Source organism: Dryas octopetala, chromosome 2 (genome assembly GCF_963921425.1).
Source record: "Dryas octopetala chromosome 2, drDryOcto1.1, whole genome shotgun sequence".
In the NCBI taxonomy this organism is placed as follows: domain Eukaryota; kingdom Viridiplantae; phylum Streptophyta; class Magnoliopsida; order Rosales; family Rosaceae; genus Dryas; species Dryas octopetala.
This window is the reverse complement of record NC_141367.1, coordinates 28281806-28309794: the sequence shown is the minus strand read 5'-3', so window position 1 is coordinate 28309794 and position 27989 is coordinate 28281806. Positions and strand designations below refer to the sequence as shown.

The window sequence follows — 27989 nt, the reverse complement described above, 5'->3', positions numbered from 1 at the left end:
GTAATTTTCGGATGGCAAAATTTTCTGGCCCTGAAAGTTCCAACAGGGCTTTCTCCGTTAAAGCGGGTATGAGAGTACTACTCATTGTCTCGTCCCGCCCAAAGTCCAAAGTCCGTTCTTCACATGGGCTGTTCCAGCCCAAAGTCCGTTCCATCTTTTCTTCACGTAGATTGGTAAATGAAGTAAAAATTTTAAATACTTCATCCAACTCATAAAAAAATTACCTCATACGTCCAAAAAATTGATTTATTCTCATTAGTTTTTATTTTTCGATTCAAAACTTCAAAAAATTAAAAAATGAATGGAAAAAATAAAAATCAAGGGGGTGACTAATGAAAATTTTGGATGCATTTAGAAGCTTCTTTAATTTGGGACAACTACATTTTCCTAAATAAAGACTACGGAGATTGTAGTTTTGTCTTTCAAAAAATTTGGGGAAGCATACACGGAATACAACGATCTCAAAACCCTTTTAAAAGACATCCAACGCTCCAAGCAAAGAAACCCCCCACCACATGCTGCCAACGCCACACCCCGCCACCTAAAACGACGGCTGACGCTGTACCGGGCCTTCAGCGGGCTCACGAAAAGCCGACACGTGCAGCCCAACACCAGCCCAACATCCCCAAACGACATCGAAAGCCAAGCCATTCTTGTCAACTCTGTGACCCAAGATGGGTCTGAGAGTTACCAGACCACATTCTTGATGGCTGCAGAGGAAGGGGGAGTGCAGGAGTTGGAGTACTTCAAGAGGCTCGATGGAGAGTTCAATAAGGTGGACAAGTTTTATGAGGGTAAGGTGGAGGAGGTGATGAAGGAAGCCGATGTGCTTAATAAGCAAATGGATGCCTTCATTGCTTTTCGGATTAAAGTCGAGAATCCTCAGAGGTTGTTCGATTGGTCTGGGGAGATCACTCGTCTTGCTTCCAATGTTGCAACTTCCACCGCTGCTTTGGCAGCTTCCACTCCGCGCGAGGCCAGAGCAAGTAGTAAGTATTAGCTAAAACTTTTAATTACCACTTTTTTGTTGCCAATAATTTTAGGCGACAACTCTGGGTTTTTAGCAACGACTGCTCGTTTTTCGTTGCGAATTCAGTTTTTAGCTACGACTTCTGATTTTTAGCAACGACCTCTGTTTTGCATATAATAAAATGTGTTGTATATTTATGTTTGATGAGCAGGACGTTTTCCAATTATGGATGTGATCGAAGAGGGTGGATTGAGCAGCCAAGGGGAACGTTCTAGTGAAGATGATAAAGATGACAGTAAAACGACTGAAAATATTAACCAAAAGGTTCAAGCACAGAAGCCAAAGAAGAGCAGAGGCAGTAGACCTGCGCCACTAGATGTACTAAGTTATGTGACTATGAACCAAACTGTTGAGACTCCACGTTCCACCATTAAAGGCGTTCTCAATGTGCCTCAGCAGACAGAGCTGAAATTCAGCAGGGAAAATCTCAAGAAAGTAGAAAATCAGCTTAAGGGGGCTTTCCTTGAATTTTACCACAAGCTTCGGCTGCTGAAGAGCTATGCGTAAGAGTTAAACACTTAATTGGCTACCTAGTTTACTACTTTGGTTGGTTTTCCTTATTTTTGTTTTAAGTTGTGTAGCTAATTATTCCTTCATGAATGAAACAGCTTCTTGAATACCTTGGCTTTTTCAAAGATCATGAAGAAATATGATAAGGTATTTCCCCTCCCTGAAGAAAAACTCTGTATTTTATTTGGTGGGTAATTTTGGTCTGTAGTACTTATATTTATAGCCGCATTAATTTTGCAGATTGCTTCAAGAAATACATCAAAATCTTACATGAACATGGTGGATAACTCCTACCTTGGCAGCTCTGATGAGGTGAGAATTCTTTATGCTTGATGCAAAAGAGAGAAAAATTAAAAGATTATGTATTTCTGTTGATAAATTTAACTCATTCAACCATTAAACTTTGCGTGCAGGTTACCAAGCTAATAGAGAGGGTTGAAACTACATTCATCAAGCATTTCACGAACTCAAATCGCAGAAAAGGAATGGCTATCTTAAGGCCAAAACCGAAGATAGAAAGACATAGGATAACATTTTCCATGGGTAAGACTTCCAACTTCCAAGTTCCAAATCAGTATAAATAAATTTCTTACACCTGATCAACAGGGACAGTTCTGCTATCAATTTCTCTTACTTGAATCTGTTTATTGGAAAACTTTTAGGTGTCTTTGCTGGCTGCGCAGTTGCTCTCACATTAGCCCTTATTCTGGTCGCACGTGCTCGCAATATTATGAATGATCCGGGGAGGACCCAGTACATGGACACATTGTTTCCCCTATACAGGTAATGCAACTAAGGTTTTGGTTTTGGTTTACTCTTGTTGCTTTACCATTTGTTTGACATGTTAAACTTTCATGCAGCTTGTTCGGGTTCATTGTTCTCCACATGCTTATGTATGCTGGCAATATATACTTCTGGAGGCGGTACAGAGTGAATTACTCCTTCATATTTGGTTTCAAGAAAGGAACTGAGTTGGGTTACAGGGAGGTTATGCTTGTGGCTTTTGGGCTGGCAGTGCTAGCACTAGCATGTGTGCTCTCAAATCTTGACATGGAGATGGACCCCAAAACCAAAGATTACAAAGCACTGACTGAACTTCTCCCTCTCTTCTTGGTTGTGGTAAGATCATGCATTGAACTCTTTCAGCTGCTTTGCTTCATCAAACTTCTAAAAATATATACTGAACAAAATTCTTCCTATGCAGCTCGTAACTGTGATATTTCTATGCCCCTTCAACATCATATATCGCTCAAGTCGCTATTTCTTCCTGGTTTGTGTGTTTCACTGTATCTGTGCTCCTCTTTATAAGGTAAATATCAATTGCAGACACAGACAGCTTATTTTAATTAAGTGAAACTGAAGTAATTAATTTGTTCAATGAGTCTAAGAATCTAAAATTTTCGGTCTTTTGCAGGTCACACTCCCAGATTTCTTCTTGGCAGATCAGTTTACTAGCCAGGTTAGTAAAATGGACTATGATCCTGCTAGTCAGACATTACACTCATTTTCATTTTCATTTTCCTCTCTTTTTTTTTTTTTTTTTTGGAGTTTGAAATAGCTGAGACTAAGAGTCTATAAATTGTTTTATTGCAGGTACAAGCCTTACGAAGTCTGGAATTCTACATTTGCTACTTTGGTTGGGGAGACTATAAACACAGAGAAAGCACTTGCAGATCAGACAATGTATTCAAGGCTTTCACTTTCATCGTTGCTTGCGTTCCATATTTGTGCCGCCTCCTCCAGGTACACATACACACAACTTATACATCCCTTTCGACTATATTGTTGATCCATTCTCTAACAGCTTCATTATCAACACCAGACACTTAAAAACGTTTGCGATTCCATTTTTCAGTGCATCCGCCGCTTGGTTGAAGAGAAAGATCCAATGCAAGGCTACAATGGGCTTAAGTATTTCATCACGGTCATAGCCGTTGCCATGAGGACGGCTTACAGTCTCAACAAGGATGTGAACTGGAAATTTCTTGCTTGGATTTTCTCAATTGCAGCAGCAATGTCCGGAACATATTGGGATCTTGTTGTGGACTGGGGGCTTCTGCAACGCCATTCCAAGAACCGCTGGTTGAGAGACAAACTCCTAATCCCTTACAACAGTGTATATTTTGGAGCCATGGTGAGTATTGAGCAAGCAAGACAAATGAAAGAGTTTCATTACTATCCATTTATCCAATGCTTAATATTTTTCTGACTGGCTTTTATTCACAAAAAACTGCAGGTGTTGAATGTGTTGCTGAGATTTGCGTGGTTGCAGACTGTGTTGAATTTCAATGTTTCTTTCATGCATACACAATCAATGATTACGGTTGTGGCCTGCTTGGAGATAATTCGTCGTGGGATATGGAATTTTTTCAGGTTGGAGAATGAGCATTTGAACAATGTTGGCAAGTACCGTGCATTCAAGTCGGTGCCACTGCCCTTCAACTATGACGAACACCAAGGCAAAGATGAGTAGAATATGTGTAGGCCTTCTTGTGAATGTAGTTGCATTGATATTTCTTTTATTCTTAAATTTTTTGGGAAAGATGTAAATGTAATTCTAGACATTTTATGTGATGTAATCACATTGATCAAAGGATTGAAAGAGTTTTTCTTTCTTAATAAACACAAGGAGAGTTGTTGTTATTATTATTTGATGTTTTATTTTTCTGTTTGGTTGTGAACTAAGAGCCATGCCAAGTTTGAAGAATTTATTCCAGCACTTGGCACTCATGAATTTGAACTTTCTCATACAATTTATTCCAGGCTGATTTTGGATATGGCCAAGATTTAAGCACAGATCATACCTATGTTCTTGGTTTGTTGCTTCTTAATGATAAATGGCATGTGTGCAGAATTGTGGAAGCTCTCATTCCTGCAGATTACTTTCTTAGCTCTGGCTCAAGTTTCATGACTCTGGTGCATTATTGGAGGGAGATTGTAGTACTGCTTAATTATATATCCTTGTACACATTAATTAGTTTCTCAAGCATAAACTAAACAACAGCAAACACTAATTAAGGTATGGCATTCCTAATAATCTACATATACACGCAGTTTTGGCAGAATGAACAATGACAATATTAGTTTCCATACTGTAAGTAGGAGCTGAGACTGGAGACAAAAACTGTAACAAGTAGTCTCAATACTAAATTTTATGAGAGGAAGAAAAAATAAATAAATGCCACGACGAATGATCTCTAGGCAGGAAATGATGGCTGTTATTATCACTTTATGAAGGGAATTTAATTTGAATTCCACTACCAACTGCATCCAAGCAAGTCTCAATACTATATCCAAGACCTGTAATGAATTCCCGTAAACATATATATTGAATCACTTCCAGAAATGAAACATAAAACCTCATCACTCTCAAATTCAGTAAGCATTACCATGGCTGCAATGTATATGCTCTTATACTTTGATTGCTTTGGCATAAGACCCCAGTCTACTACAGTGTCCCAATTGAGAAGAGTCCTACCTCTTCTAGACTTTTACCTCCGTAAATACACATGTGCTTGATGTTCTAGTTATCATATACTTAGCATAGTTATCATGTACTTGGTATAGTTTGCACACAACTCTTGTATACACGTGACTGTATCCTATATATATCAATCAATACAATACTGTCAATCATTCAAGGCATTATAATCCAACTCCATCTTAAACACTCTTTATGGTATCAGAGCTGCAAGTCTAACGACGTACGCAGTCCTCTCTGTTTTTCTTCTTCTCAAACCAATTAACCTCTGTTCCTCCCACAGCCATCACACACCATGGGAACTGAGTCATCCTCTAGTTCTCAATCTATTATCTCAGCTATTTCCCCATCTGTTCCAAATGTTACTGGTTCCTTAAATATTCGCCTTAGCAAGCACAATTATGTGCTTTGGTTTGCGCAGATTGTGCCGCTGTTGCGCAGTCGTAATCTTCAAGGTTTTGTGACTGGAAAAATTCCTTATCCTAATCCATTTCTCAAAGATGCAGCAGGGAAGCTTACTGACCAAATTAATCCAAAGTATGATGAGTGGATTCAACATGATCAGATGGTGTTGTCTTGGATCAACGGTTCTTTGTCCGAGGCCATCCTCGGCACCGTCGCGCGATGCACTTCTGTCCACGAGTCCTGGGCAAAGCTTGAGGAGCGTTTTGCTTCTCAAAATCAGCAGTATGTTGTTGAACTTCGTTCTGAATTGCTGAACACCCGCCGAGGTGATCTCTGTGTTTCCGATTTTCTGGATCGCTTACTTTCTATTGCTGATCGTTTATCTGTGTCTGGAAGTTCGGTTAAGGACAATGATCTTGTGGCTGTGGTTATGAGCAATGTTGGGCCACTTTATGAAAACACAGTGGCCTCTGCGCAAGCACGCGAAACACCAATCACCTTTACAGGTCTGGAGGTGCTGCTCAAAAGTGCAGAGCGGCGGCTTACGGCGCTTCAAGCTCCTGGTAGTGATACTTCCGTTAAGAACGGTACTGTTCAACCTAACTCCAAATATGCTCATGTTACTATTATGCCTGATGATTGTGTGGAGCCTACTTGTTTTGGACAGGCAAATAAAGATGAACAGTGACGAAAGGCTATGGCCGATGAATTTAATGCTCTTTAGCAGGCCGGAACATGGGTTATTGTTCCCCCTCATCATTCTTACAATGTTTTACCAAATAAATGGGTGTACAGGATTAAAAAGCGGTCTGATGGTTCTATTGAAAGGTATAAGGCCCATCTTGTAGCTAATGGGTTTCATCAACAAGCGGGACTGGATTACGGGGAAACGTTTAGCCCAGTGGTCAATCACAACACCATTCGACTTCTTCTTGCTCTAGCCGTAAGCTCTAATTGGCCCATTCGTCAGTTAGACGTTCAAAATGCATTTCTCCATGGCTATCTTCAGGAAGATGTTTTCATGAAGCAACCAGTTGGATTTGTTGATCCTCAATTTCCTAAGTTTGTTTGCAAACTCCGCTGTTCATTGTATGGGCTTAAACAGGCACCCAGGGCTTGGTTTCATTGTTTTTCGTCTCATTTAGAGCATTTGGGCTTTCAGGCTTCGTTGGCAGCTTATTCTTTCTTTTCTTATGTTCATGGGCCTGACAAGATTTTTCTCTTAATCTATGTGGATGACATTATTATTACAGGCAACAATCCTGCTCAAATTCAACAACTTATATCGGACATGAGCCGTCTCTTTTCCATGAAAGATCTTGGGCCCATTCACTATTTTTTGGGTATTGAGGCTACTAGACATTCGCTGGGCCTACACTTGTGTTAGTCCAAATATATCACAGATCTCTTGCGCCGTACTAATCTTCTTGATTCAAAGCCCATGACCACACCTGCTGTTAGTGGGCGTCGGCTTAGTCTTTTTGATGGTGACCCCTTGCCTAATGCTACAGATTATAGGAGTGTTGTGGGGGCTCTTCAATATCTTACCCTTACCAGGCCTGATATTGCCTTTGCAGTGAATCAGGTGTCAAACGTATTTTGCGTTATTTAAAGGGTAATGTAACACATGGGCTTTTATATACTCCAGGCCCCTTAACTTTACAGGCTTATGCAGATGCAGATTATGCTGGGGATCCGGATGACCGTCGTTCCACTGGTGGTTCCTGTATATATCTCGGCCATAATCTTATTTCCTGGAGTTCTAAAAAGCAAGGGGGAGTCTCTCGATCTAGTACTGAGGCTGAGTATCGGCAACTCGCCTACACTGCTGCGACCTTGTCTTGGTTTCGTTCCATATTTAAGGACCTTCATTTGTTTCTAACTTGTCCTAAATTATGGTGTGACAATATTAGTGCCATCTCTTTGGCCTCTAATCCAGTCTTTCATGCTCGAACTCGCCACGTGGAGGTGGATTATCACTATGTTCGTGAGAAGGTAGTCCGCAAAGAGCTCGAGGTTTGTTATGTCTCTACTCAAGATCAAGTTGTTGATCTCCTGACTAAAGGTTTATCCACCACTCGTTTTCGATATTTGGCTTCCAAGCTGCCTGTTCGCTCTCGTCCACTCAGCTTGCGGGGGTGTGAGAAGAGTCCTACCTCTTCCAGACTTTTACTTCCATAAATACACATGTGCTTGATGTTCTAGTTATCATATACTTAGCATAGTTATCATGTACTTGGTATAGTTTGCACACAACTCTTGTATGCACTAACTGTATCCTATATATATCAATCAATACAATACTGCCAATCATTCAAGGCATTATAATCCAACACGTGACTGTATCCTATATATATCAATCAATACAATACTGCCAATCATTCAGGCATTATAATCCAACTCCATCTTAAACACTCTTTACCAATATGTATTAATTATTGTTGCAACAGCAGAGCTGATTAAAGGTGACACCATCCAGGCCCATAAAATCTGACAGAAAGCGGCCCACAGATGTTCAAAGCATGACTTATTTGACCCAGTTAAACAAAGCAGCTGCAGGCAGCTCATTTTTGAAGATATATTCTTCAACAATGGCCCATGCATGCACTGACAAATGCAAGTTCCAACCAGACCTATTTTTTTTAATTTTTTTTATCTTGATTTTTGTATAGCTTCTAGACTTGTTCAACTGGTTGAATAGGACCTGTACAAATTTTCATCGCTAAGATTATTCATTTTTAAACTGGTTAATTATATTTATTTTGCCTTGAGCTAAGTGGGAGGTGGCGAGAGACTCTTGCATGGGGCATGCCCCATGGAAGATTTAGTCGGGAGGTAGCTGCTACGATTATGTATATAATATTGTATGGTCATTGGTCACTCAATTGGACTTTTTTTTTTCTTTAATCAATTAGCTAGGTTGACATTGATCAGTTTGAAAAGATCCGTAACTAATAATGAAAGAGAAAGGCAGGAAAAGACAAAACGTGGTTAATTAATGTGGAAAAAAAGAGGTGTCCGCTGGGCCAATCTCTCCTAGATGAGATCCGAGCAGTTTCCTATGTCTTAGTTTTTGCTGCTGTTTTCTTTTGTATTTTCTTTGCTTCTACTGCTTTTGTTTTGTTTTGTTTTTCCTATGTTTGTGTTCTCTTTGCTGCCTTTGGATTTAATGAAGTTTCATTCGACCAAAAAAAAAATGAAAAATGTGGCAATAGAGAAGACTAGAAGAGTAATTAAGATCGAGTAGAAACTACGTAGAAAATGTAGACAAAAGAAAAGGTGAAGTCCCATGGATTGATGGATATATGAGGTTTTGTCAACTGTGACTGCTTCAACATGCAGAGAACCTGTAATTTTGTCTCCCATCTTATTTATTAATTAATTTATCATTGCAACCAAACCAACACAGTCAGCTCTCACTGCAGGGAGCTCAAAACTTTTGGCTCCTAGCTTCTCCTTTTAGAGTGGACCTAGTCATCTGTAGTAGCTTATTTGGTAGACTCATTTTGAAAGTACTTCCATAAAGGTTGTTCAACAAACAAACAGAACATCATAAATATTGTATTTATAGAGTTGCATCTCAGCAGAGAGAACCAACTTCATTGGCTCATTGCCTCAATATTCTCATCTGGGTTGATTGCTTTTCATTTCTCACTCACTCTTTTGCCTGCAAAAGAAACCCAACAAAACCCATATATATAATTTTGTCACACTCAAAAACCCTCAAAGGCAAACACTGATTTCTATAGCTAATTAATCATCTAATTAGTATATATTAATTAATTGCTGCTTCATTTCAAACTAAGCTAAAAAAAAAATGAAGTTTGGGAAGGAATTTGCATCCCAAATGGTGCCAGAATGGCAAGAAGCATACATGGAATACAACGATCTCAAAACCCTTTTAAAAGACATCCAACGCTCCAAGCAAAGAAACCCCCCACCACATGCTGCCAACGCCACACCCCGCCACCTAAAACGACGGCTGACGCTGTACCGGGCCTTCAGCGGGCTCACGAAAAGCCGACACGTGCAGCCCAACACCAGCCCAACATCCCCAAACGACATCGAAAGCCAAGCCATTCTTGTCAACTCTGTGACCCAAGATGGGTCTGAGAGTTACCAGACCACATTCTTGATGGCTGCAGAGGAAGGGGGAGTGCAGGAGTTGGAGTACTTCAAGAGGCTCGATGGAGAGTTCAATAAGGTGGACAAGTTTTATGAGGGTAAGGTGGAGGAGGTGATGAAGGAAGCCGATGTGCTTAATAAGCAAATGGATGCCTTCATTGCTTTTCGGATTAAAGTCGAGAATCCTCAGAGGTTGTTCGATTGGTCTGGGGAGATCACTCGTCTTGCTTCCAATGTTGCAACTTCCACCGCTGCTTTGGCAGCTTCCACTCCGCGCGAGGCCAGAGCAAGTAGTAAGTATTAGCTAAAACTTTTAATTACCACTTTTTTGTTGCCACTAATTTTGGGCGACAACTCTTGGTTTTTAGCAACGACTGCTCGTTATTCATTGCGAATTCAGTTTTTAGCTACGACTTCTGATTTTTAGCAACGACCTCTGTTTTGCATATAATAAAATGTGTTGTATATTATGTTTGATGAGCAGGACGTGTTCCAATTATGGATGTGATCGAAGAGGGTGGATCGAGCAGCCAAGGGGAACGTTCTAGTGAAGATGATAAAGATGACAGTAAAGCGACTGAAAATATTAACCAAAAGGTTCAAGCACAGAAGCCAAAGAAGAGCAGAGGCAGTAGACCTGCGCCACTAGATGTACTAAGTTATGTGACTATGAACCAAACTGTTGAGACTCCACGTTCCACCATTAAAGGCGTTCTCAATGTGCCTCAGCAGACAGAGCTGAAATTCAGCAGGGAAAATCTCAAGAAAGTAGAAAATCAGCTTAAGGGGGCTTTCCTTGAATTTTACCACAAGCTTCGGCTGCTGAAGAGCTATGCGTAAGAGTTAAACACTTAATTGGCTACCTAGTTTACTACTTTGGTTGGTTTTCCTTATTTTTGTTTTAAGTTGTGTAGCTAATTATTCCTTCATGAATGAAACAGCTTCTTGAATACCTTGGCTTTTTCAAAGATCATGAAGAAATATGATAAGGTATTTCCCCTCCCTGAAGAAAAACTCTGTATTTTATTTGGTGGGTAATTTTGGTCTGTAGTACTTATATTTATAGCCGCATTAATTTTGCAGATTGCTTCAAGAAATACATCAAAATCTTACATGAACATGGTGGATAACTCCTACCTTGGCAGCTCTGATGAGGTGAGAATTCTTTATGCTTGATGCAAAAGAGAGGAAAATTAAAAGATTATGTATTTCTGTTGATAAATTTAACTCATTCAACCATTAAACTTTGCGTGCAGGTTACCAAGCTAATAGAGAGGGTTGAAACTACATTCATCAAGCATTTCACGAACTCAAATCGCAGAAAAGGAATGGCCATCTTAAGGCCAAAACCAAAGAGAGAAAGACATAGGATAACATTTACCATGGGTAAGACCTCCAAGTCCCAAACCAGTATAACTAAATTTCTTACACCTGATCAACAGGGACAGTTTTGCTATCAATTTCTGTTCTCTGAATCTGTTTATTGGAAAACTTTTAGGTGTCTTTGCTGGCTGCGCAGTTGCTCTCATACTAGCCCTTATTTTGATCGTGCGTGCTCGAAATATTATGAATGAGGCGGGGCGGGCCCAGTACATGGAAACATTGTTCCCCCTATACAGGTAATGCAACTAAGGTTTTGGTTTTGGTTTACTGTTCTTGCTTTACCATTTGCTTGACATGTTATGCTTTCTTGCAGCTTGTTTGGGTTCATTGTTTTGCACATGCTTATGTACGCAGGCAATATATACTTTTGGCGGCGGTACAGAGTGAATTACTCTTTCATATTTGGTTTCAAGCAAGGAACTGAGTTGGGTTACAGAGAGGTTATGCTTGTGGCTTTTGGCCTGGCAGTGCTTGCACTAGCCTGTGTGCTCTCAAACCTTGACATGGAGATGGACCCCAAAACCAAAGATTACAAAGCACTAACAGAACTTCTCCCTCTCTTTTTGGTCGTGGTAAGATCATGCATTGAACTCTTTCAGCTGCTTTGCCTCGTCACACTTTTGGGATTATATACTGAACTAAATTCTTCCTATGCAGCTTGTAACTGTGATATTACTATGCCCCTTCAACATCATATATCGCTCAAGTCGCTATTTCTTGCTTGTTTGTGTGTTTCACTGTATCTGTGCTCCTCTTTATAAGGTAAATATCAATTGCAGACACAGACAGATTATTTTAATTAAGTGAAACTGAACCAATTAACTTGTTCAATGAGTCTAAGAATCTAAAACTTTCGGTCTTTGCAGGTCACACTACCAGATTTCTTCTTGGCAGATCAGTTGACTAGCCAGGTTGGTATAGTGGACTATGTTCCTCCTAATCAGACATTAAACTCATATGGTCATATCATTTTCCTCTTTTTTCTCTGTTTGAAATAGCCGAGACTGAGAGTCTATAAATTGTTTTATTGTAGGTGCAAGCCTTTCGAAGTCTGGAATTCTACATTTGCTATTTTGGTTGGGGAGACTATAAACTGAGACAAAACACTTGCAGATCAAAGGATGTATTCAACGCTTTCTATTTCATTGTTGCTTGCATTCCATATTGGTCCCGCCTCCTCCAGGTACACACAACTTATACAACCCCTTGGAGCGTAATGTTGATCCATTCTCTAACAGCTTCATTATCAGCACCAGACACTTACAAACGTTTGCCATTCCATTTTTCAGTGCATCCGCCGCCTGGTTGAAGAGAAAGATCCGATGCAAGGCTACAATGGGCTCAAGTATTTCTTCACGATTGTAGCCGTTACCATGAGGACGGCTTACAGTCTAAACAATGATGTGAACTGGAAAATTCTTGCTGGGATTTTCTCAGTTGTTGCAGCATTGTATGGAACATATTGGGATCTTCTTGTGGACTGGGGGCTTCTGCAACGCCATTCCAAGAACCGCTGGTTGAGAGACAAACTCTTAATCCCTTACAAAAGTGTATATTTTGGAGCCATGGTGAGTATTGATCAGCAAGCAAGACATATGAAAGTGTTTCCTTGCTATCCATTAATCCAATGCTTAACGTTTTCTAACTTATAATTTCTTGATGAAACTTAAATTGTAGGTGTTGAATGTGTTGCTGAGATTTGCGTGGTTGCAGACTGTGTTGAATTTCAATGTTTCTTTCATGCACAGACAAACAATGAAAACTGTTGTGGCGTGCTTGGAGATAATTCGTCGTGGGATATGGAATTTTTTCAGGTTGGAGAATGAGCATTTGAACAATGTTGGCAAGTACCGCGCATTCAAGTCGGTGCCACTTCCCTTCAACTATGACGAACACCAAGGCAAAGATGAGTAGAATATGTGTAGGCATTCCTGTGAATGTAGTTGCATTGATATTTCTTTTATTCCTTTTTTATTTATTCTTTTATTTTTTGGGGAAATTGTAAATTATATTCATGACATTTACGTGATGTATTCACATCGGCCAAAGAATATAAACAGAGTTTTCTTTTAATAAACACAAGGAGAGATTCACCTTATCTGATTAAGAATTTCATGCAGTCATGAATTTGGACTGTTTCATACAATTTCCTAATGAACCAGAACCAGAGAAATTTTGTTCAGGATCAATAAAGAACGAGCCAGTTCCATACTAAGTTTTAACTATGCTGATAGCCAACAATTAAGCACCGGTCATACCTGTGTTCTTGGTTTGTTGCTTCTTAATGATAACCAGCGTGTGTAGTGTGACTCTCAGCTCTCAATCCTGCAGATTACTTTCTTTGCTCTGTCTCAACTTTCATGATTCTGGTGCATGATTGGAGGGAGATTGTAGTAATGCTTAATCATCCTTGTCACCATCCTCATCATAGTAACTGAAAGGAAGAGGGACCGACTTGAAAGCGCGGTACTCACCTACATTGTTCAAGTGCTCATTCTCTAACCTGATTGAATTGTACACATTAATTAGTTTCTCAAGCATAAACTAAACAACAAATACTAAGGTATGGCTTTCCTAGAAATCTACATTGTCAGCCTGTAACCACTCCTTATGTGCCACATATACACTCAGTTTTTGCATAATGAACAATGACAATATTTCCATCCTGTAATTAGGAGCGGTGAGTGGAGTCAAAACTGTAACAAGTCTCATTAATATATTTTATGAGAGGAGAAAAAATAAATACCTGAAGAAGCTCCAAACGCCACGACGGATGACCTCTAGGCCGGAAATGATGGTTGTTATTGTCATTTTATGAAGGGCAGGCAATTTGAATTCCAACACGAACTGCATCCAAGCAAGTCTCAATACTATATCCAAGACCTGTAATGAAATCCCATAAACATATATACTGAATTAATACCAGAAATGAAGCATAAAACCTCATCACTCTCAAATTCAGTCACTTAAACATCACCATGGCTGCAAAGTATATGCTCTTGTGTGAAACTAGAAGTCTGTCTCTCAAATACTTGTTCTTTGATTTCTTTCGCAGAAGGCCCCAGTCTACTACAATGTCCCAATATGTATTAATCATTGTTGCAGCAGCCGAGCTGATCAAAGCTAACACCATCCAGGTCATTCCTTTTTTTAGTTCATAAGCAGTTCTTATAATAACTGCAACAATTGTTGAAAAGTATTTTAAACCATTGCACATGTGCTTCAAATCTTTCTCTTCACACAATCGGCGAATGCACTGTAAGACAACATATGCTATCTGTCAGTGCAACTTTCCACACGGAGTAGGTGATTTTTTAAAGATCACTAAGAAAATTCTACTTTATTGGCTTAAAGAAATTATGTAAACTGCTCAAAAGTTCAAAACACACTAAGATTAATACTTTCCTTAACTAAGATTAATAATCACCAGTATCTATTTTCATATACATTTCCTTCATGAATGAAAGTAGCGCACGCATCAAAACACACTAAAAAGTAAAAAATGTAATGAAACCTGTAGGAAGCGCATCCAATATGGTATAACAGCAACGATGAAATATAAAGTATTATAGACACCATGTTTATGGCACTTGCTTTGCCTCCTTGAGTACTCTCCCAAACCATAGTAGCAAATGTATAACACAAAACTCCTTAAGGCTTGCATCTGTAATCAAAGAACAGCAAAGAGCCTACTAAAACACAGTCGTAAGTTTTTACTAATTGAAACCAATAATGTAAAAGGGAGCATTAAACCTGACTAGTGAGCTGATCTGCCAAGAAAAAGTCTGGAAGTGTCTCCTGCAAAGGAAAGAAATCAAGAATGACATCTCCCTGCTCAGCTATGTTATCTACTTATTTATACTCAAACTATTTTCATCTGCATTACCGGGTAAAGCGGGGCACATAGGCAGCGGAATAAGCATCTAATGAAGAAGAAACGACTTGAACGGTATACAATGTTGAAAGGGCAGAAGGTGATGACAAGGACCAACTGCACAGAGAAAGGTAACAAATTTAATTTGCACAAACTAAGGAAATTTTGTAACAAAAGCACCAGGCTATAGTTCGGTGAAAAAGAAGAAAAATGATCATGGTCATGTAGCTAGCAGAAATCAATAGTGATAATCAAGTTCAAAGAATTCCACAAAGAATACTGTGAGCTACTTTTAAAAATCTTACAATAAGTAGGCACAAAGGAACCAATTCAGTGACTTTATGGTCTTTTTGAGCACTTGAGTCCATGTCCAAGTGTAAGTTTGCCAGGAAACCGCCCAATGCAAGTACTGCAAGACCAGTGCTAAGGAGGAAAACATCTCTGTAACCCAACTCAGTTCCTTTCTTGAAACCAAATATAAATGGATAGTTGACCCGATAACGCCTCCAGAAGTATATATTTGCAGCATACATGATCATATGTAGAGTGATGTATCCAAATAAACTGCAAGGAAACCCTCTTCTATCTCAGACAAAAGACAGGACAGATGAAAAGTAGAAATTTTCAAAGTTGAATACTGGAGAGCTATTGGTTACCTGTAAAGTGGGAAAATGTTTTCCATGTACCATTTGCCTTCCTTCTTATCCACATGTTTTTGAGCTTCCATTTTAAAAACAATGACAACCAGTAGAGCAATTGAGCAACCAGAAAAGAAACCTGAAAGTTAAAAGTAAAATAGAAATTGATCAATTGAGACCCCAGAACAGAACACTGCTAGAATACATCCTCTTCATACTTCAATTACTTGCATGAAGCCTTTTATTTACATGTTGTAACAGTCATCTCTGTATAAAGGTGGAGCAAAAAGGTTAACTAATTGGTACTGATATAACTTACCCGATAAATACGTTACTCTATGATTCTCTTTTCTTTCTTTTGGCCTCAATGACTTCATAGCTTTCCGACGATTTGAGTCTGAAAATTTTTTTATGAAGGTAGCCTCCACCCTCTCCAAGAGGTTCGTAACCTATAAAGAAATTAAATGAGCCAGTAAACTACCAAAGTTTTCTTTAAAAAATATATATATATATATTTTCATGTCCTATGACTCTACGAGTCAAAGCAATTGCTTATATTGAATTCTGAATGCTGCAATGATTGACAACAGAAGAAGATCCACCAGTACATCTGACAGACCTCATCAGAACTGCCAATATTAGAGTTGTCTACTATTAGCATGTATGATCTGGATGCTCTCCTTGATGTGAACTGTGTTAATGCAAAATATAAAAGTAAATTAGAGTAGATTTTCCATCAGAATACTTTGTTAAAATCAGAATGAGAATATGAAACTTAAAATTCTGACGCTTGAGGTTTGAAGTGTATGTCTGACCTTTTCATACTTCTTCATAATCTTGGAAAATGCTGAGAGGTTCATAAAACTGCTTCATCCATTTGCAAAAGTATAAGTACACAACAATTTGAAAACCCAAAAAATAAGACCAGGTACCCAAAACGGAGGGCATTCTGACACAATCACTATTTATCACCTGTAGTGCTTTAGAAGTTGAAGCTTGTGGTAAAATTCAACAAATGCAACTCTTAGTCGTCCCTCCACTCTTCTCAGCTCGTCTTTATCAACGCTCAACTCTTCTTCTTTGGAGTCCTTAAAAACACGTTTTATGGTTGATATTGGAGATTCAAGTGTATTATTAATTCTCACACGCTCAAGAACTTCCAGAGGATCTTCTTTGTGGTCATAATTATTCAACATCTCTCTGCTATCACTATTAGAATTGTGGATATGGGCTGGATTGATTTCTGACCCACCAGGGCATCGTTCTCGCTGATCCTTATCATTTGCTTTTATTTCAGATGTCAAACCCATAGGCTCAGTTCCTGCATATTTGGCAGGAAATTATAACTTCTAAGAACTAAATATTGTTATTAGCAGATAATCTTATTGTGAGTATCAACATAACCACTCCTATAGGTAAGTAGATTTTTCTACTCAAACTTTATTACTCATCTCAACACCAATTTAAGCATTCTAAACGTTTTTATAAGCTTGCAAGTCACCAATCTTGCACATATATGCACATAACACAAAATTATCTAATTTCTGCATTTACCTGAAGACCCAGATCCACTTGAAGTATTACTTGCCAGGGACATTGAAGACTTGCTATGTCTCCTCGAATTTGAGCTACCTTGGTCTGGATTCTTCACCTTTATCCTCAGAGCAACCAAAGCATCCATTTGTTTATCCAACAGACTTTCTTCTTGCTTCACCTCCGCCACCTTGTCCTTGTAAAAGGTATTGACCTTGTTGAGCTCTTCATCAAGTTTTCTGAAGAATGTTGCCTCAATTTCTCCTCCTTCTTCAGACTGCCTCAGGAACTTGGTCTTGTAAAACTGTTTGGAACCATCGCTGCGCAATGTATTAACATCGATGACTTGGTCCTCAACATCTCCCTCATCCTGAAGACTGCTAGATTGCAGCTCTAGCCCACTGAAGGCCCTGTCAGGAGGAGGAGGTTTCTGCTCTGAGTCTTTAGAGAGTGTCACAGGTTGCTTGTATTCTCTGACTTCCCTCAGTATCCTCTTGAGGCCATTATAGTCCATATAGGCTTCTGCCCACTCAGGCCCCATTCGTTTCTTGAACTCTTTCCCGAATTTCATCTTTATGTTTGGTTCCAGCTTCCAAGTTGCTTATGTTACAGACAAAAGTTATGGTTCTGAACTTTCAGTGATTACTTGTTCATACAAGCTCGATCATAATACAAGAGTGCATGTGTGTCTGTGCGTGTTTGCAACAAATAGAGCTAATGCCATAAAGCAGGACGTACAATCTATCTAATTTCCAGTAAAAATTAGTTGGATTTCTTAGATAAAAAGCAAAATGGGTTTATTTCAGAAATTATATTTGCTATAATTTACACTCACTCGTAGGCAGTAAGATTGAGTGCCAAAGAACTAAAGAAAGTGTAAGATTGAGTACCAAAGAACTAAAGAAAGTGAGAGTAAAATGAATAAATTGTACCTTGTTTTACTAAACCAAAGAATGAAGGCAAATGGGTTTTTCAGTCCTCACAAATAAATAAATAAAAGTTTTTCAGGGACCCATCAGCGAAGCAAAGAGAGCTTAATTGCAATGTGGGTGTCCTTTACTTTGTTTTTGTACCCAGAAGGCAGAGCACTCTGCACTGTGAGGCAGACACACCGAGTCCAATTACTTATGCTATGCATAAAAACCAAGTAACACGTAGACCATTACATGCATACATAATTACATATGCTTCGAGTTTCCAAACAGAGACTGGTCTTTCTTAGCTAGTGTGGTCTATATTCTATAATTCATCATAGCGTATTTATTAGCTACACAACAACAAAACAGAGTGAATAAAACCAGTTTAATTCACACGCGTCACCGTTGAAGATGGCCTTGTATGTGAAGCGTCTGTTCAAAGTGATGATGATGCGGTCAGCTCACACATTCTTCTGACTTTCTTTCTGCGTTGTTACGTGTTTGATGTGAATTGTAACTGCGACTGGATAATCTCAACCGTCCATTACGCCTTCCTTGTGATGAATCTGTGTCACTTTGCTGTATTAGTACTCTCTCTTGGATAATTAGCTTGGGCTTAGCTACTAAACATAAAATTAGCGTAACGAATCGACAATTGAGATGAGATTAAGGCATGCCCGCCAGGTGGGTCCACCTCCTCCGCCGCTGCTTAGCATCTTCATCCATCATCATCGCCATTTGTTATGAGTTGGGCTACCAGAACTGAGTAAGTAAAACATCCACCACGATGCCCTTTCGTCCAGTAACGATATGAATGATAGTTTACGCGTATGTCGCTTCAATACTCGGGACTCTATGACATCAATTAATTTACATTTTTGTCACTTTTCTCGTCCTTCTATTGGGCTTGGGCTCCTTTTTCCTGCTTGACGCCTTCCGCACTTTCCCTTGGGCCTTTCTTTGGGCTTTATGAAAGCACTATTCGGGTAAAATGGAAATTAAGTCAGATCATTCATCTCCTCAAGATAGGATAAATTATTCTAGATATAGTAACACCCCATAAATTATTTTGTGTGACCATAACATCACGTGCCAACCATGATGACGTACTGTTACCAATCCATTTAAATCATAACAAGTGTACAATGATTAATTTCTAAAACCCTAAACCCTAAAAAATACCCTTAGAATCATACACGTGTTATAATCTAAATTGATTGATAACACCACGTCATCATGTCATGTGGTGTTATGATCATATACAATAATTTTTCGTAACACCAAGTAGTATGTTGATGTAGTGTTACATATCTACCACTTAATTTATAATACGTGTACAACCATTACTATCAAAATTCTAAACCTTTATGAGAAACACCAATGCTTAATTGGTAAAGAATCCAATGTATTTATTAAGTATCCAAAATTATCATGTCGTACATATTTTGGTTAGTAACACTATGCATAATTAATTTAAGATCTCCTTTCAACTTAGATTTTATACTAAATGGATGTTTGCTCCAAATTTATACTTCCTACCTAATTAGACGCTTATACTAAATGGATGTTTGCTCCATATTTATACTTCCTACCTAATTAGACGGAGCTACCACAAGCATATCTAAAAATAAAAACCTGAGTAACACTATTATCCTTATGATGGATATTAAAATTATGTTTCACAAAGATCATTTAATATTCCTTAAATTGTAGGCCTTGACAAAGTTATTAGAAGACTTTTCAGCCAAGAAATATTTTCAACTATGGTTTGCTTTGTTCATGTAAAAAAGGGAAAGAAGAACCATGGTTTGCTTTGGAGAAGAACAAAATGATTTTGCTCTTTTCGTGGGGCAATAATGAAACATATAAATTATATAATAAACCAAACCAAGGATTGGATTACTGATTTACGGTTTTAAATATATGCGTCCTTATTAAGAATTTAGCTTGATTTTCAAGCGATCTATTTCTTTTAGGTACTACGGGGCCCAAGGCCCATAAAATATGATAGGTATTTTTCAATGATTACGTGCCAAAAATTTGTTTATTTGAGAAATATTTGGCATAAAATTCAAATATTTGACTTTTATTAGCATATAAAATTAAAAAAGAAACTACGAATTAGGAATCATGGTTAGACAAACAAAAAAATTAGGGATCATGGTTGTAGTGACTAGTCAGCGCAGTGTGGCAGAATCAATGGGAATGAAATTAGCGAGCGACGTTTGGACCGTTGAAGACGTAACAAAACCCGCTCATTTATAAGACTTGAACCAACTACCCCCGAAACAGAGTCCAACCCAGCCTTCGTGACTGCGCCTCCCTCTGTTTTTTGTGAGTCCAACTCAGTCGCAGATATGGCGTTGCTGAGCCATGTCATGCTGCAATGAGAGAAATTATGATTTCTGAATGGATCTGAGTCTATCTAGGAGCAGGAGGCGACTATCACCATCACCAACACGTCGCCCAACAACTATCCTAGCCACTCGGGTCGACCGGTTTAAATCCGGGCTCAGTACGATGAATTTTATGAAGATCTTTGCTCTTCTTTTGGCATCTCTGCCAGTTCTCGTCACCCTCTCTCTGGTTCTCCGGAACCCGCCTCCCGATCGAATCAGAGGGTTCGCAGACGCCAGGGTTTTGGAACGAGTGGCTCCAAATGGCAATTCATCACTTGCAGGTAACATATTCGGTATTATTCCCTGCTTTACTCTTTGTTTGGCTGCTGAGAAAGTATGATGAATTTCTGACGTTAAATAAAATTTTGATCTTTTTATATCAATTCCTATGTGCAGAGGATTTTGTCTCTGAACATACCCTAATGCCCAAAGAGGACAAAGAGGATGGTGTTTCTGAACAGACCCAAGTGCCCATATTCGATGACAAACTTTATGGTGGGCTTCTTGCTCCTGGTTTTGATGAAGGGTCTTGCTTGAGCAGGTACCAATCCAGTTTATACCGAAAAGTTTCACCCCACAAACCTTCTTCTCATCTTCTTTCTAGACTACGAAGTTATGAAGATCTTCATAAACGATGTGGGCCCCACACCCAATCCTACAACACAGCTCTAGAACAACTCAAGCACTCTGCTGTTAGTACTTCTTCTTCTTCTTCTTCTTCAACAGAGTGTAAGTATGTGGTTTGGATGACTTACAGTGGCTTGGGAAACAGAATACTGACCATTACCTCAGCTTTCCTCTTTGCCCTCCTCACAAACAGGGTCCTTCTTGTTGACCCTGGAAAGGACATGGGTGACCTCTTCTGTGAGCCCTTCCCAGAGAAATCATGGTTGCTGCCTAATGACTTCTCCATGAAACATCAATTCAACACCTTTGATCAGAAATCTCCTCATTGTTATGGGAACATGTTGAAAAGCAAGAACAACATCTTCAACACTAAATCGGAATCAGTGCCATCCTATCTGTATCTCCATCTGGGTCATGATTATGATGACCAAGATAAGCTTTTTTTCTGTGATCAAGAACAAAGCTTTCTTGGGAAAGTTCCTTGGTTGATAATGAAAACTGATAACTACTTTGTCCCATCACTTTTCTTGATGCCCTCTTTTGAGCAAGAGCTTAACATGTTGTTTCCTGAGAAAGAAACTGTTTTCCACCACTTGGGTAGGTATCTTTTCCACCCCTCAAATCACGTATGGGGGCTAATTACAAGGTACTATCAAGCTTACTTAGCGAAGGCAGACGAGAAGATTGGCATTCAAGTTAGAACTTTTGAGTCAGGGTCTGGTCCATTAAAGCATGTGATGGATCAAATTTTAGCCTGTGCTTTCAAGGAGAAATTGCTGCCTGAAGTGGATAAGCAAAAACCCATTGTCACAGCTCCATCAGGGAACCCAAAACTGAAATCGGTTCTAATGACTTCTTTAAGCTCAGGGTATTCTGAGAATGTGAGGAATATGTACTGGGAACACCCAACTGTGACTGGGGACTTCATTCGGGTTTTCCAGCCAAGCCATGAAGGGCATCAACAGACGGATAAGAAGCTGCATGACAGAAAAGCTTGGGCAGAAATGTATCTCCTCAGTTTGTCTGATGTGTTGATCACAAGTGCATGGTCAACATTTGGGTATGTGGCTCAAGGTCTTGGAGGTCTGAAACCATGGATTCTGTACAAGCCTGAAAATCAAACAACCCCTAATCTGCCTTGTCGTCGGGTCATGTCAATGGAGCCTTGTTTTCATGCACCCCCATTTTATGACTGCAAGGCAAAGAAAGGAGTTGATACAGGTGCACTTGTACCCCATGTGAGACATTGTGAGGATATGAGTTGGGGGCTTAAGCTAGTTGATAATCATGAGCATGATCAGTTATAGCTACTTTCTTGAATATTGTAGTGCGACATAATCAGTTTTTTTGCATATGATTGTTGATATATGATAGAATTACTTTGCCATTGAAGGTAAAAGAAGCTGCATTATTCTTTTGTACTTTGCCTACTTTTTTTTTGTGTTCATGGTTGAATTAGATATTTCTTTTCATCACCTTCTTGAAGGTTGCCAGGGTTTGAACTTTTAACCTCTTGGTTTTAAAAGTTGACGTACGTCTCTTTTTGAGTCTAGATCGTTTCCAAGCCAATTTGCAGTGTGGGAATCCCCTTACTTCCCCTTCCCATATCCCAAATGTGGAATTGTTTGGCCCTTTGCATGGAAAAGCAAATAAATTCCCTTCGTGATAAAAAGAAAAAAATGTAAGACCTCGGAAAAATAAATAGGAAATAGGTTAGAATTATAATTAGATTATGATTCGATCTATTCCAATCTAATCCAAAAAAAATGTCATGTGTATTGAAAAATTGTATATCAATTAGTTATTTCTAGCAATTTCTAGCAAGTATGACTGCTATTGAGTGTGCGTTAGATCATGGACTGCTGTTGAGTGTGCGTTAGATCATGGAATGCTATCGTAGCCTGTTACAAGTGTGGTGGGTCATTGAATGTATATGCATTCCAGATGAAAGGCTGCTTATCTCTTTCATTTGCCACCCACCCTTTAACATATCTCCTCCAAAACTAAAACTACTATTTTCATTGATATCAAATGAATCACAGTCAATAGACTCAACACTAAGCATGGCACATTCTAACTCAATAGAGTTCTCTTACTTGTAAGTTGTAACTTCACCTACAAGAAAGCGTCATTAAATACATGTTTCCCTTTTTTTTTGTGTAAATTTATGAATTGCATTTAATCATACCTATCAACTGGAATTCTTATTTGACTTGATGGCACAAACTAAATATTATTAAACAAACATGTTGCACTTGGTCTCCTGAAGAAAAAAAAACAAAAACAAAAAACAAAAAGAGAAGAGAATCACCATGAGAGAGAGAGAGAGAGAGAGTAAGCATTCTCCAGTAATTAAACTAATGCCCACAACATCAAGCAGTATCTAACTAGTAAACATTGTAGACCTTTTTGTTTTGCCATAGTTCTAGATTTGCTCCACCAGTAACCAAGGTCTCATTAATTCTTTCTGCCCTCGCATAAGATTATGTGGTAACCATGCCTGCACAATTTTCCCAAAACAACAAAATAAGCCAAATGGGAGTGAGCACAATTATACTTAACTTTAGGACATCTTGAAGCAGATAACCCAAGAGTATATATTAACATATTGGAAACAAAATCTATGGAGTAGCACGAATTAGTGATTCTTCATTGTCATAACTGATACTAGTATACCATGTCAAGTAGTAGAAACCTATAAACATGAAATGGGTGATATGACAATCAACAATTCCTAACAGGAACTTGGGTTATGGGCTATACCCCTATAATCCAATCCATCAACAACAACACCGATATTGCTAATTTGCTATACAACCCATCAAAGCAAGAAGCAGAAAAAGAATGGAATAATTGAATTTGGGAACACATACGTGGACTTGAAAGGCGCACTGGTAGCCCCAATAAGGGTGGCGAAAGCCACATCTTGAAAAGGGCCTGCCATCTTCCCGCGAGGGAACCACCCAAGATCCCCACCTTTCTTCCCCGACGGACACTCCGAGTACTCGGCGGCTAACTTGGCGAACTCCGCCGGAGGGACTTTGTCGCCATTTTCGAGCCAACCGTCCTGCAACTTCTTGTAGGCTTCGTTGATTTTGCCCTGCTTTTCACACAGTATGTGCCTCGCTTTCACGTATGTACAAGTGCCGAGCCCATCCGCCGCCTTCCCGGATTTTCCTTTCCCCTTTGAACCGCCACCGTCGTCTCCGCCGCCACCCGCCTTTCCCTTCCCTTTGCCTCCCGCCTCTTTTCCCTTACCCATTTGATTGCCCTAACAATTGATGTTTCACAAATCATCAAACAAGCAAAAAACCAAAGACCACGACATAAACGTCTTTCAAAAATTGAATCTTGAATCTTACCGATTGAAGTGTGGATTGTGGAGGGTTCTTCTGGGTTCAGCTCACCCAAGACCAACTGGACTGACTTTGGGGATTTTTGGAGACTGAAAAAGAGAGATGAAGAAATTAGCAATGGGATGGGATTTCTTTTTTACCCTCCAATTTTTCCATATTTAACAATTTGACCTGTTTGTTTGGACAATTGGACCTTATAATACGAGCCCTGTTGCTGTTGGGTGCAAAAGAATGGGCCCAATTCTTGTTTGGTTTATTCTAGCAGGCCATGCGCATATTCATGAAGAAATTGGAGATCACATTGGGCCATTGGCTACCACCAAAAAGGAGCCCATTTTTTGTTAAAATATAATACTCTGCACTCTTTGCTCAATGCTCACCGTCTCAAATTATCCTTGAGCTGCCTTTGGAAAAAGGAGTCAAAAAGACCACATACCTTCCTTGTGCCTATGGTACAAGAACTCTTTGCTTTGATCACTTTTGTTGTTATATTCCAGTAAAAATATATTTTGTTAAAATTTGATAATGATAAAACTAGCATTTTTGGGTAAGCAAGATTGATGAAAGATAAAGATGATTCTTCACAGAACACTTTCACTGTTCTTGTTCTTTAAAAAGACCCCACATACTCACATAAAAGATAAAAAGGGTCCAAATTTATTAGAGCAGTCCAACGTATTATAACGACATCACCTTCATTTCCTTGTTACTTGTAGTTACAGTTCCTACATACGCATACCTCTATCTCTCTCATTCAGAGCCTTTCAATTTGCAAACGTGTCAGCATTTCATTGGTCACGGCTCACACATCACCCAATCTGCTATCACAGAGCTCCTCCTCCTCTGCAGCCATGGATGCGGCATCACTAGCAGCTTCTGCTACAACAATGAAAGCCCTCAACTTCCTTGCGACTTATTCAATTATCCAAAGAATAACATGTCCTCCCACTAAACCAAACACACACACTCTTTATGTCCCAAACTCTAACCCCAGAAGCAGTGCCATTTCTCTCACTCGCTGCTCTACAAAGCCAGACACAGACACTGACAGCGAGAAAGAACAAAATTCGACCCTCGAACCCACTTTGAACTCAAACCCCAGAAATCCATCAATACCCAGGTCAAATGATGCACTTTCTTCTCCTATATCATCGTTTTCTTCTTCTTCTACCAAAGGATTGGTGTTGGGTTTGGGTCTGGAAAATTCATGGGACAGTGCAGAAGTTGGGTCGCCAATTGTGAAGAGGTTTCTGGGTGATGAGGAAGAGAGGTGGTACATGTGGTACCATGGCAGGTCCAAATCAAACCCGGGTTTGGATACAATTGGATTAGCGGTTTCAAGTAATGGGGTTCATTGGAAGCGAGGTGGAGGGTCCGTTCAAACGAGCCAGGATGTGGGTTTGGTGATGAGTTGTGGCAAAGATTGGTGGGCGTTTGATACTCTGAGTATTAGGCCCTCTGAGGTGGTGATCATGTCCAGTTCAAAGGTCAGAGCTTCCAGTGCTGTATATTGGCTCTACTATACTGGCTACAGTTCTGAGAAGGCAGAGATTGATTCTGATCATCATTCGAAAATCAATTTGGAGAACCCAGAAAGCTTTCCTGTTGATGGTGATTTGGGGAACAAAAATGGTGGGATTGGTAGGGCTTTGAAGTCTTTGCCTGGTTTGGCAATTAGCCAAGATGGGAGGCATTGGGCTAGAATTGAAGGGGAGCATCACAGTGGAGCTTTATTTGATGTGGGATTGCAGGAAGAGTGGGATTCTTCATTCATTGCTTCACCTCAGGTTGTTTTTCATGCTAGTGGTGATCTGAGAATGTACTACCATTCATTTGATTTGGAGAATGGGCACTTTGGTATTGGGATTGCAAGGTCAAGGGATGGGATTAAGTGGGTGAAGTTGGGGAACATAATAGGGGGAGGAGGAAGTAGTGGTTTTGATGAGTTGGGAGCAATGAATCCATGTGTAGTGAGCAACAGGAAAAATGGGGACTATTTGATGGCATATGAAGGTGTTGGTGCAGATGGTGGGAGCAGTATTGGATTGGCAGTGTCAGCAGATGGCTTGAAGAACTGGACAAGAGTTCAGGATGGGGTGGTACTAAAGCCCTCTGAGGACTCTGGGTGGGATAACAAAGGGGTGGGTTCCCCATGTCTGGTTCAAATGGATGGGGAAGCAGATGAGTGGAGGTTGTATTATAGAGGTGTTGGGAATGGAGGTGGGACTGGAATTGGAATGGCAGTTTCAGAAGGAAGTGATGTTACGAGTTTTAGAAGATGGGCAGGGTTCCATATGTAAGATTGAGATGTGTTCATCCTCATACTTGTGTTAGTATCAATGTATGATCAGAATGAATCAATTGTTTGCTCATTTGGATGCGGATTCATTTTATGCATTAGCGACTTAACTGCAAATTCACACACTTTGAAAATGAGCATAAGCTATGAACACTTTGACTGGTACTTGGATTGCACTAAAACTTCAAAGTCTCATGTACATAAATGATAAGAGTAAGACGAGCCTAAGCTATGAACCCATAGATTTGATCAGTGCACCCTTCTTTCAATGACATTGATTCTCCTTTACAAAATGACTAAAATGAAATGGAAATCTTCCATTCGAAACCCAAATAAAGAAGATCCATATGGACCAAATCCCATCTGGGATAAGCCCATAAGGTGTTTAAAGAGAGACCTGAATTTTTGGTCGGCTCCAATTCGACTCAAGGCCCGTTTACCGATAGCCTTCAACTCTTACAACAAACGGTCCACTCTGGGCCAAATGCCGTACAACATGGAATAAATAAAATAAAACGTTTATTGAATGAAACTTTGGTTGACCACAAGAGAAAAAAAAAATCCATGAATGTTTTCCATAATATTTGTCTGTTATGATGGCCAAATGATTAATTGGAAGGTCCATGATTCCAGGCTGTGATTTGGGAAGTGCATGCTTGCAACTTTCTTGCAGGATCGTGATCACGCAGTAGTATAAGCAGAGCAAGGAAAATGTGGATGATCTTGGAATATCTTATCTTAGAACTCGTTTGGGATTGTAGTCGAGTAATAAAAAACTGTTGTAGATGACAATTTTGGTATTTGATAATCAGTAGTGCTAGATATACCATATTTTTATACCATAATTTCATACCACCTTATGTGGCAACTTACATGGCATTCATACATTGGATACTAAAAAATAAAAAGAAAAACCCAAAAAGAAAAAGAAAAACTTTGTCCAATAAAGTAATGACACGTGAGATGGTATAAGAATGTGGTATAAGAAATGTGGTAAGTATAGTATTATTATTCTTTGACAATAAAAGCAAAAATTGTAGTGTTTCACAATTTTAGATCACTCATTACAGCACTACAACAGTTTTACATTAAAATTTATTAAATATTTTTTGCACTCACAATACTTTTGAAAACATAGTTTACCAAACACTTAACTGATTTACTTTACGACTGAATTTACTTCACAGTTGTTAATTCTCACAACAATACCAACTTAAGCCTTAATTATATATATAGATGGCAGTGCTTCCAATAATTATGCAAAACCAGCCACAAAAAATAAAATTATTACTAAAACTAATTTAAAGGTTTCAATATGTACGTCTAGCTATCTATACTAATTAGTTTGTTGATGTTTTTTTTTTTTTTATGCCAAAGTTTGTCGATGTATTGAATGGTTTAAATCTGGTTCA

At 39.2% G+C, this 27989-nt stretch overlaps 6 protein-coding genes across 7 annotated transcripts; 4 read left to right on the top strand and 2 right to left on the bottom strand.

The window, feature by feature from the left end:
- The first annotated feature begins 11 nt into the window (after positions 1–11).
- LOC147295171 (phosphate transporter PHO1 homolog 3-like) lies at positions 12–4183 on the top strand. Its single transcript, XM_086231243.1, has 13 exons — positions 12–66; positions 414–989; positions 1182–1533; positions 1639–1687; positions 1781–1852; positions 1954–2083; positions 2203–2323; positions 2401–2659; positions 2745–2849; positions 2955–2999; positions 3134–3283; positions 3396–3674; positions 3777–4183. The coding sequence occupies exons 1-13, from the start codon at positions 12–14 to the stop codon at positions 4011–4013; spliced, it is 2430 nt and encodes an 809-aa protein (XP_086087369.1). The 3' UTR covers positions 4014–4183.
- A 4890-nt stretch (positions 4184–9073) lies between these two features.
- Positions 9074–13032, top strand: LOC147295170 (phosphate transporter PHO1 homolog 3-like). Its single transcript, XM_086230450.1, has 12 exons — positions 9074–9844; positions 10036–10387; positions 10493–10541; positions 10635–10706; positions 10808–10937; positions 11050–11170; positions 11248–11506; positions 11592–11696; positions 11801–11845; positions 11968–12117; positions 12224–12502; positions 12612–13032. The coding sequence occupies exons 1-12, from the start codon at positions 9244–9246 to the stop codon at positions 12846–12848; spliced, it is 2400 nt and encodes a 799-aa protein (XP_086086576.1). The 5' UTR covers positions 9074–9243; the 3' UTR covers positions 12849–13032.
- A 135-nt stretch (positions 13033–13167) lies between these two features.
- Positions 13168–17550, bottom strand: LOC147295169 (EXS (ERD1/XPR1/SYG1) family protein). Of its 2 annotated transcripts, none has more exons than XM_086230451.1 (13): positions 17001–17550; positions 16419–16767; positions 16262–16310; positions 16066–16137; positions 15766–15895; positions 15465–15585; positions 15114–15372; positions 14821–14925; positions 14688–14732; positions 14449–14598; positions 13912–14190; positions 13681–13817; positions 13168–13437 (listed from the first exon to the last, which is right to left on the bottom strand). In XM_086230451.1, the coding sequence occupies exons 1-13, from the start codon at positions 17548–17550 to the stop codon at positions 13335–13337; spliced, it is 2349 nt and encodes a 782-aa protein (XP_086086577.1). In that variant the 3' UTR covers positions 13168–13334. The 2 variants fall into 2 exon arrangements, with proteins under 2 accessions (XP_086086577.1, XP_086086578.1); XM_086230452.1 differs by having other exon boundaries at positions 16419–16617.
- Positions 17551–20169: 2619 nt separating this feature from the next.
- LOC147295168 (galactoside 2-alpha-L-fucosyltransferase-like) lies at positions 20170–22356 on the top strand. Its single transcript, XM_086232111.1, has 2 exons — positions 20170–20576; positions 20692–22356. The coding sequence occupies exons 1-2, from the start codon at positions 20306–20308 to the stop codon at positions 22227–22229; spliced, it is 1809 nt and encodes a 602-aa protein (XP_086088237.1). The 5' UTR covers positions 20170–20305; the 3' UTR covers positions 22230–22356.
- A 557-nt stretch (positions 22357–22913) lies between these two features.
- Positions 22914–24415, bottom strand: LOC147295167 (FKBP-like peptidyl-prolyl cis-trans isomerase family protein). Its single transcript, XM_086233073.1, has 3 exons — positions 24285–24415; positions 23796–24193; positions 22914–23422 (listed from the first exon to the last, which is right to left on the bottom strand). The coding sequence occupies exons 2-3, from the start codon at positions 24182–24184 to the stop codon at positions 23380–23382; spliced, it is 432 nt and encodes a 143-aa protein (XP_086089199.1). The 5' UTR covers positions 24185–24193; positions 24285–24415; the 3' UTR covers positions 22914–23379.
- A 553-nt stretch (positions 24416–24968) lies between these two features.
- On the top strand, positions 24969–26724 carry LOC147295166 (uncharacterized). The gene has a single exon (XM_086230453.1). It carries the CDS (start codon positions 25130–25132, stop codon positions 26576–26578), a length of 1449 nt encoding a protein of 482 aa, XP_086086579.1. The 5' UTR covers positions 24969–25129; the 3' UTR covers positions 26579–26724.
- Positions 26725–27989: the final 1265 nt, after the last annotated feature.